Source organism: Malania oleifera, chromosome 8 (genome assembly GCF_029873635.1).
Source record: "Malania oleifera isolate guangnan ecotype guangnan chromosome 8, ASM2987363v1, whole genome shotgun sequence".
In the NCBI taxonomy this organism is placed as follows: domain Eukaryota; kingdom Viridiplantae; phylum Streptophyta; class Magnoliopsida; order Santalales; family Ximeniaceae; genus Malania; species Malania oleifera.
In genome coordinates this window covers 109,531,752-109,541,567 of record NC_080424.1, presented here as the reverse complement: position 1 = coordinate 109,541,567, position 9,816 = coordinate 109,531,752, and the positions used below count along the sequence as shown (strand labels likewise).

Here is a 9,816-nt window from a genome sequence, read left to right as displayed (position 1 = left end):
TATTTTTCAACCTAAAGGTTAAATGGTTAAATTTTATTCAATAAAATAAAATTTTGTACATTTTGTGGTCTTTCTTTTAGGTGCTAAATTTATTAGGATGCTATAAGTGTAATAATGTATAAATGTATCCTTTTTCTTTGTTTTAACAAATTTAATATTAAAAATATTTTAAAATAAAGAGTTGGGAGTAATAAAAATAAGAAGAAATAGAGAGGGGCCAATATCCAACCAGTTACCCCGTTCCATGCGGTGGTAGGTTTGGAAGAGAACCCATGTATAGTTAGTTAACAAATAAAATATCCGTGGGGATGGGGGAAAGCAGATGCAGAAAAATCGAAGGCAGACGAAAGAGGAAGTCAAGCTAAGTCCGCGTTGAATGAGAGAATTCCAATTCAACTCCCGCGTGTGTCGGCCTCCAGTCCCATCCCCTCGTCTCTGTATTTGGTCCACTTCAACAGTGAGGTAAATATAGACAAACTTCTTACGCACTAATTAATGATTATATATATATATATATATATATATCAGAAAGAGTACATTTGGAGCTGAGAGGCTCTTCTCTCTTTTCTAATTGCAACTGGTTTGAGCAGTATCCGAGAAGAAGAAGAAGAAGAAGAGAAATAATGAAGATTCCTTCTTTATTTCCACTGGTAATTCTTCTACAGGCATCAACAGTGATGTTGTTCTGGGAGAGGTCGACGGCCCAGCAGGAATATGTTGACAACAAACAGCTGGACTGCTACAACAATTACTCCAGCACCTACGGCTACGTCTGCACCTCCAACCGCAGCTGCTCCGCCTATCTTACCTTCCGATCTGCCCCTCCCTCATTCGACTCTCCTGTCTCCATTGGCTACCTCCTCGGCGCCGACTCCTCCGCCATCGCCACTCTCAACAACGTCACCGTCTTTGACAAAATCCCCAAAGACACCATCCTTCTCGTCCCCCTCAACTGCTCCTGTTCCTCCTCACGCTACTTCCAGTACTCCGCCTCCTACCTCCTCCGACTCGACTTCGAGACCTATTTTCTCCTCGCCAACGACACCTACCAGGGCCTCACCACCTGTCAAGCCCTCATCGCACAAAACCCTTCCAACGACAGCCGCCACCTCTACCCCGGTATCCAACTCACCGTACCCCTCCGCTGCGCTTGCCCCTCTCCCAACCAGACTGCTGCCGGTTTCAACTACCTTGTAACCTATCTCGTCACCTGGGGCAACACCATCTCCGCCATCGCCGCTATGTTCGGCGCCGACACCCAAACCGTGCTTGATGCTAATAAGCTCCTCGCCGACAGCGTTATTTACCCCTTCACTTCCATCCTCGTCCCCCTCAAGACCGCTCCCACCAAGATCCGGATGGCAGTCACATCTTCCCCTCCCGCGCCGTCTCCTAATCAGCCTCCTTCCCCTGGCGTCCCAGCTGGGGAATCCAGCTCCGACTCCTCTGGACGGCAGTGGGTTTTCGTCGGCGTCGGGATCGGAGCCGGTTTGCTGGTCCTGCTGCTCTCCGGTTTCCTCGTTTGCTTCGTTTACCGCCGACGCGGCCGTAAAAGCAGCAAACTGACATCGAGCGGCACTGGAGAAGGAGGTGCGAAGCACCAGACTGAACATTCTGTGGATTTCGCCGACGTAAGCAAGGGGAAATCGTCGTGGTCCATGTCAGGCGGAGGGCTTATGCTTCGGAGTGCCGTAGGGTCCCTGACGGTGTACAACTTCGAAGAAATACAGAATGCCACCGGATTATTCGGCGAGTCCAACAGAATCAAGGGGTCGGTTTATCGGGGCTTATTCAACGGCGACTACGCTGCCGTGAAGATAACGAAGGGGGACGTCGCCAGCGAGGTGAACATCCTGAAGCAGGTGAGCCACAGCAAGGTGATCAGGCTGTCTGGGTTCTGCGTTCACGAGGGGAACACTTACCTCGTTTACGAGTACGCCGAGAATGGATCCCTCAGCGACTGGCTTCATCATAATTCCAACAACAAAGTCAACAACTGCGCCTCCTTACTAAAATCTGATCATTATAATATTAGTAGTAGTCATCACGAATATTTTCTAGGATGGAAGCAGAGGGTTCAGATCGCCTACGACATAGCAGACGCCTTGAACTACCTCCACAACTTCACCAACCCTCCCCACATCCACAAGAACCTGAGCAGCAGTAACGTCCTTCTGGACTCCAACTTTCGAGCCAAAATTGGGAATTTCGGGCTGGCAAGGAGTATGGAGGAGGATCATCATCATCAGGAAGGAATATTAATGCAACTGACTAGACATGTGGTGGGAACCCAGGGGTATATGCCCCCGGAGTACATCGACAGCGGGGTGGTTACCCCTAAGATGGACGTGTTTGCATTTGGGGTGGTGGTGTTGGAGCTTCTATCGGGGAGGGAAGCGGTGGCAGTTGCCTCCTCCGGAGACGGCGACGTCGGGAGGCAGCAGCTGCCGCTGTGGGCGTCGATAAGGGAGGTGTTTGGGGGAGAGAAGGTGAGGGAGAAGCTGGGAGGATTTATTGATGGTGGGTTGGGAGGTGAATACCCGATGGAGATGGCCTACTCTTTGGCAGAGTTGGCGGAGAGATGCGTGGCCGACGACCTGAATTTAAGACCCGCAATGTCGGACGCCTTCGCGGTTGTGTCCAGGCTCCTCTCTTCCACCCTGGACTGGGATCCGTCCGACGAGCTTGAGCGCCGACGCTCCGCCTCCCTCACCCAACCCACCGACTCTGATGGGTAGGATTACATAAAGATCAATTAAATTAAACGTGAACCAAATTATATATAAGCCCCCACCGTCCCTGTTTAATTTGGTTTTGGAATCGGTCTGATGCCTCATCTCATCTCCCCTGGCCCTGGATGGAGCAGCAAATTGCGTCGCTAGTGGGTAATAATAATATAAATATTATGATATTGAAGAACAGACGCCACCAGGAAGCAACGTATGATTATAATATACGTTGTCATTAGCATCTGCAATCGATCAATACAGAAGCCTACCAGTGCCCCTTCTTTCCTTCCATCTGCCTGCCTGCCTGCATCTCTGTTAAATGTATGATAGCTAATGGTTACTATTGTACATCCATCTCTGTTAATGTATGCCACTAACGGTTAATGTTTAATCGTTTAGAAAGGCATGCGCATAGTTTTGTGACTCCAGCCTTGAGGCATGTAAAGAGCTTAAATAGTTTGATGCTTCTCGACCATAAACAAAGGAAATTTGTCAAATATTATTGACTTCAATTTTTTTTTTTTTTTTAAACATACGTGTGTATACTGAAATCTCTGCCGTCAGCCATAAGGTTTTGTGTAGCCCTTTCTTTTCAGGTTACACAAGTTTCGTATGTTGAAAACTAACTGATTGGGAGTTCTTTTTTTTTTTTTTTTTTTTTAAAACTGAATACTCTTGAAATTAACCATTCTAATTTCTGCAAATTTTTGCGCTGCATGATTAAACTGCCTGCCTACCATAGCAAAGCTACTTGTGCCCTAAATTTGCACCTCGAGCTATGCATTGAAAAGTAAAACCACCAGACTTGAAAGATGAAATCCATGACATCTGCAGCAGTTCTATAACGAAAATTATAGAACAATGCTTTCCATTTTTTAAATTTGAAAAATATTCTGGCCATTTCCTGCATTCAGAATTATTGAAGCGGCAAGGTAAGAAACAAACGCAATAAATTTTAGGGGAGCAGCCTGCCTTTGTTCAGAATAGTTAGCACACCAACCATATGTTTACATAATTTGTTGTGGATGGGTCGGTGGGTAGGTAGGTGGGGGTAGAGCCAAAATGTAATTTAAAGAAAAATAATGTTGGCAAATTCAGGATAAAATAGTTCAATAGCTTAATGACAACTTTGAGTGATGATTAATTTCATTAGTAATGGAAATGATGTCACAAACTGCATGCTTGCCGACAATCTTTGGACATCACAATATTGTTTAATAAATCTCACAATCACAATGGGTCAGGGTTATAGAACCAAGTGTTAAAATACAAGAACATTAAAGTGGAGCCGGGCAGGCTTTTAAAAACCATCAAGAAACAACCCTAAGAAATCCACAACATGCTATGCATAAGTGAAATTTGTTTATTTACAAGTACGAACTGCTTTGGTAGCAAAATTCTGAAAATCCTAAAATAAAAAAGTATCATAACTATATTTGTCCTATTCTTACAACCCCAAGAACTGGTAACGCCAAAACTAGAGTGGCACGCAATTTACAGAAAGTTAGGAGTTAATGATACCTTACATGTGTATGCACACACCAATTCCAAGTCAATTAAATGAATAAAATTTTTAACACCCAGACAAATTCATATTTATAAACCAAATTCAATGGTCCCCACCAACCTACGCCCTTCTTTCATTTCAGCTCCATGAAATGTGCGTTGCCTGAGGGGGTGTACAACTCAGTTGGTAATTAACTTCTGCAAAACCCTCCAATATCTCAAGCAAGTAGGGTTCAAATGGATTGCCTGAAGAATCAATCTCTTTGGGCTCTGGGATCCTAAATTGGATGAAGATTCAGACCAAGATTTCAATTCCCTAGCAAGCAAATGCATTTGCAAAAAGAGTTCTGCAGGCCTCATTTCTGCAAGAAACACAAAGCACGCCAGAAAATCAATTCACGACCATCATCAATGAAAATACAGACTTCAATTGCCACAATCTAGAATCAGTTGTACATCAAGCATCCATAGCTGGACCATCACATGTAAACAAGTAGTTCGTCACCATGGAAGGAGGTGAAATGTTCAGTCCAGTAAAACTTTCGATCAGAACTAGTCAATTTGAGGGGAAAATGCAAATGATGCCGAATGCAATATTGCAAATTATATAACATTTCATGGATGTAAATCATTTTCAACGTAGTCAATAATATCAACGGGTACATCAATTAAAAAGTTTTTCTTCATTTCTAGAATAAAATACACCCAATATCAAATAAGTAAATAGAAATTTCACTATATGATATGCCCCGTCCTCGCAATCAACAGTCCTCAAAATTAGATACGACTACTAGTCCAAATCCTAGTACTTAATAATATCCCATTGTCTAATGTAATCAAACTTGAAGTAAAACTATGAAAAGTGTGTAATTCCTCGCACGTTAATTCGATCTATGATAAAGGCCATGGAAGAGAGATGTCGGGCTTTCATCCCCAACCCCCATGCAAGGGAAGGAGGCTGTCACTTGTCTCAACCCAAGATCACAGCTTGACAACATCACAATTCCAATTTTGCACCACCTCCAACAGAATGTCGCCATTGGAACTAAAAACTAACCCTACATCAAGGAATCGCCATGGTGGATTGAGCTTTTGACGCAATATTTAGACCATGTACTACCAAATTAACTGTTACACTCCTCCCTTTAGCCAGCTGTGCCTCTCTCTCTCTCCATGCCAGCCTTCTGGCCCACAAATGACTGCGCATCAATCCACCCAAAGGCTAGTTCCAAATTTATGCCCATTCTCATTTTTTACTCACCAACCAATGTTTCACAAAAAAGAAATTAACAAATAAATAAATAAATAATGAGGAAAAGAGCATGGTGAACATCATATTTTCTCACATGATATAACAAGTTAGCAATACTGTCACTGGTGGGGAAATAGTAATTAATGCCTTTTGCCAGGCAATAAGGGACTTCTATGTTCTCTTCAGACTCTGAACAGCTACCAATTTAATAGGCATGCTACAGAAATTCTTCATAACTATTGGATCTATAAAATACAGCACAACAGCTGAGTTAAAACAAACCTGGCGGCCAAGAAAACCACTCAAGATGGAGGTTTTTTCTCCAATTATCTTTGGAACCAAGGCTTGCTTCAGCTTGAGCAAGCAACAGTGACACAACAGGCAAGGGTACAAGAGAAGTCTCTTGAGCCCTGTTGAGACTCTTTATAGCACGTGACAGAAACTGGCACTCATATTGCTGTCTGGCTAGCTCCATACAAATAGCACCTGCACCAAACAGAAGGTTAAAGGAGATTACTAAAGCAAAAGAAGAATCTTGTCTCAAAGGGGCTATAAAACATATCCAGCACCCTCAATAACAAAAAATTGGATATTTATAAACCAAGCAAGTTCGAAAAATAGCCAATTTAGAATTGGTTCATTCTGAAAAAGAAGCTGCAAAGCAATACAGACATACCATGACAGAGAAAAAGGCAACTCTCGGCACCTGCCAAAGAGCAAGCTTGGGCAAGAAACTCTTGTGCAGTAAGGAAATCCTGATTCCGTGCAGAAATCAGACCCTTCACCAAATAAAAGACAGCCATCCACATATTCCATGGACTCTTGGTCTCTTCCAAGCACTCCTGGAATCTCAATTCTATGGTATTTGACTCACTTTGTAATTTGTATTGAGATTTCATAAATTTAAGACATATCCAGCCAATGCAATAATCTGTTTTGCACTGCAAGCATTTCATATACTCTTCCTGCAGGTTAATAAAATCATTTTTTGCAGCATAGGCACGGCATAGCAACAAGTGTGCAAAAAATAGATAGCCACTGGGTAGCAAAATTGCTGAAGCAGATTTAGCATGATTGATAGAGCCAATATAGTCCCCACCTTGCAAATGGATCTCCGAAGAACATAGTAGAAGCTGGAACTTTTGATATTGACTAGAAACATTGTTCTTTGAATATGATTTATTGGAAAGGGCCTCAAAAATCAGCCGCTCAAGTATGATACGAAGATGCTGAGGAAATTTCTCTTCACGTGCCTTCTGTATTAAATTAAGTATAAGCAAGTACCGTGCCTTGTGGTTCCATGGTTCTTGATGTAGCCATCTGCACATTACAAAGTCAATGATCACTGATATTGTACATACAAATTTCTGAAACAAACCAATACCCTTATAAAAAAAAAACAATGAGTATTAATTCCTTTGAAAGCCAAAAAGTATGACTATGTTAAAAATTTTTGTTTAATGCAACATTTTAGGATAGAGAATTCAAATCAAAGAGCATAGGTGGAACAAATCAAGATACCTTTGGAGTTGTTGGATTGCTTGCTGTCCACTCAGGCACTGGTATCTGCACATTGGGAAAGATAATTTTTGGCCTCCAGTGCTGGAAGCATAACAAGCAACTGTTCCAGCACCAAGAATCTCACTTCCTGATTTTAGTCCTTTATTGATGCAGTCAGAAGGCCCTAAGATGCAGCACCTAGTTGCATTGTGAGTGTTATTCCACTCTTTACTTGATAGTAAAAGATAGCTGAGCAGGTTCCTGTGGGCAGAAAAAGTATATTAGGGAAAACCATATAAATGAGCATAAAACTGAAAATGTTTAGTCAATAAAACAAGTCCACAAGTATAACTAATATAAAATGTCAAGATGGAGTAAGGTGGGAAAGAAATTATATAATATATAATGCATTTCAAACAAAACTATTGGTCATGCAAAAAAGCATACAAATATGGGAAATTCCATAAGATGGTTTGGACGTGTGGATCAAAGGCCAAATAACTGCAACAAAAAAAACAAACATGGCTCAAATCTTGAAGCTGCTAGGTTTGAGGTGCATTCAAATTCAAGATGCAGGTATTTTCAATAGCTTCAAACATTTAAGAAGCTTAGTTTATAAAACAACCTCAATTGAACAGTTTAATTATGAAAGTAATTTATAAAAGAAAAATGGGGCTCAAGTCTCGAAGCTTCTAGACTTGAGATGCATTCAAATTCAAGTTGCAGGCATCCAATATCTTCAAATATTTGAGAAGCTCAATTCACAAAACCAACCACAATTGAACAGTATAATAATGAAAGAAATTTATGAGAAGAGGGTTCGACTGCAAAGCATACAATATTTAAAATAAATCTCTTATTGAATGTCAAGTAAACTAAATATTTTTATCATTTTTTTTTTGTGCATCTGCCAGGGGTGGGGGAGGAAGGGAAACCCTCTCTTTTATTCAACCGCCAAAATGCTGAAACAGATTGCCCTTCCTAAATGTTAAGCGGAAAAAGATTTTGTAGTGTATATTGCTGTATATTGTTTTTTGTTTATCTTTTGATGTCTGTTAGAATGCTGCAGCAATTTTAGCAACATGAAATTTTTTCTGTTCCCATTTTTTGACATGTATCCATAATATAATACATGCATATACTAATGAATAATTTTCTCACGGTTTCCCGAAGCATCCCCTCAAGACACCCAGACAATATAGGTATAGGATTTTAGTTTAAATATTGTTATTTTTCACCAATATTCATCAATAAGTTGCAGAAAATTATGATTTTTTATTTCATTTAAAAGAGGAGTGCACTTTGTCACTGGTTTCTAGATAAAGTCTAAGTGTTCTATAATTATCATAATTTGCTAAGAAAAATACTTTTTTTTTCCTAACAAAAAGCAACATTTCATGCTCCTAGCAATATGGACTAACTTTTAAAGTCTTCAGACCATCAAGTTTCAGCAAGCAGAGCAGCAATGGTTGGGGCATAGAGTGCATGAAAGGTCTTAATAAGACAGAAATTGATATTATGTCAGGAAAACTTAGAAAATGCCTGCACACCAGGTTCAACTGCAACTAGAATAATACGATGGCATTCTAAAGTTAACAGCACCTAACAAACACTGACAATAAATCTCATTATCTTGTCATAAAATTATTCTACCTTATTAAACTACTATTTGGATACAGATGAAGAACTTTTCTAAGGTGATCAACTCCACTCTGATATCCAAGGCAATTTTTTGACCCATTCTTGATCTGCACAACCGGAAATAGAGCAGTACTAACTTTATAAACAACATTCCATCAATGGACATAAGAAAATTAAAAAAGAAAGTTGGGTGTCAGATGCTTGAGTAACCAATGAAAAGAAAGAAACACCCAGTGCACAAGGCTCCGACACCATGTTGGGGATCCAAGGATGGCACGATATATGCATCCTTCCCACTAGATTTTGGAGATATACTGTTTCGATCCCCAATTATGCTTAAAAAATACAAAAACAAAAACTTACAAGTTTACCAAGTGCAACTAAAAAATACATTTCTGTGTTTTCCTCCTGAGATGCAACAACATAACGACTGCTTGAAACAACTACACCAAGCCGATTTTTTAGATCCAAGGCATGAATTGCAGCTGTTATAAAGCTAACTTTTGAACTCTGAAGTAGTTCCCTTGGCATTTTCAGAATGCTATTAACTGCTGATTCCTTGCCGGAAATGTAGTACAGCAATCTACATATGAAACTAATAGAAACAGCCCCAGATGTCCGTTCCATGGATGAAAAACTCACTGCCAAATCTCTCACCACAGAGAGGGCGGCATCATTTCTGCCCAGTTTCCATAAAGAGATGGCATATATTTGCAGACCTTGTGCATCAAGCAGACCTAGAATATCAATTATAGTTGAGAATGCATCAGCAGCACACAAATTTGTACAACAAAATCCAGCATATAATTTCCAAAACCAGATTAAAGGAGCCACTCTGAAGAGCTTCCCAGTATTTTCATTTCAACCAGTTGCATAATGATCTAGAATATCAATTATAGTTGAGAATGCATCAGCAGCACACAAATTTGTACAACAAAATCCAGCATATAATTTCCAAAACCAGATTCAAGGAGCCACTCTGAAGAGCTTCCCAGTATTTTCATTTCAACCAGTTGCATAATGATCTAGAATATCAATTATAGTTGAGAATGCATCAGCAACACACAAATTTGTACGACAAAATCCAGCATATAATTTCCAAAACCAGATTCAAGGAGCCAGTCTGAAGAGCTTTCCCATATTTCCATTTCAACCAGTTGCATAATGATCTAAAAATTTTGGGGAGAT

The 9,816-nt window shown here is 40.5% G+C and overlaps 2 protein-coding genes across 5 annotated transcripts in view; one reads left to right on the top strand and one right to left on the bottom strand.

The window, feature by feature from the left end:
• The first annotated feature begins 77 nt into the window (after nt 1-77).
• LOC131162988 (protein LYK5) lies at nt 78-3,226 on the top strand. The gene is made up of 2 exons (XM_058119645.1): nt 78-462; nt 591-3,226. The coding sequence occupies exon 2, from the start codon at nt 624-626 to the stop codon at nt 2,736-2,738; it is 2,115 nt and encodes a 704-aa protein (XP_057975628.1). The 5' UTR covers nt 78-462; nt 591-623; the 3' UTR covers nt 2,739-3,226.
• Nucleotides 3,227-4,065: 839 nt separating this feature from the next.
• The window catches only part of LOC131162987 (tetratricopeptide repeat protein SKI3), a 48,977-nt gene continuing 43,226 nt past the window's right edge, over nt 4,066-9,816 (bottom strand). For 3 of the 4 annotated variants that reach the window (XM_058119640.1, XM_058119642.1, XM_058119644.1), the window contains 6 exons: nt 8,992-9,365; nt 8,641-8,735; nt 7,009-7,248; nt 6,164-6,807; nt 5,770-5,973; nt 4,066-4,597 (listed from right to left, as the gene is read on the bottom strand). In XM_058119640.1, the coding sequence (XP_057975623.1) occupies nt 4,416-4,597; nt 5,770-5,973; nt 6,164-6,807; nt 7,009-7,248; nt 8,641-8,735; nt 8,992-9,365 (1,739 nt within the window). In that variant the 3' untranslated portion in view covers nt 4,066-4,415. The remainder of the gene's footprint in view (nt 4,598-5,769; nt 5,974-6,163; nt 6,808-7,008; nt 7,249-8,640; nt 8,736-8,991; nt 9,366-9,816) is intronic. The other variant, XM_058119643.1, reaches the window with a different exon arrangement.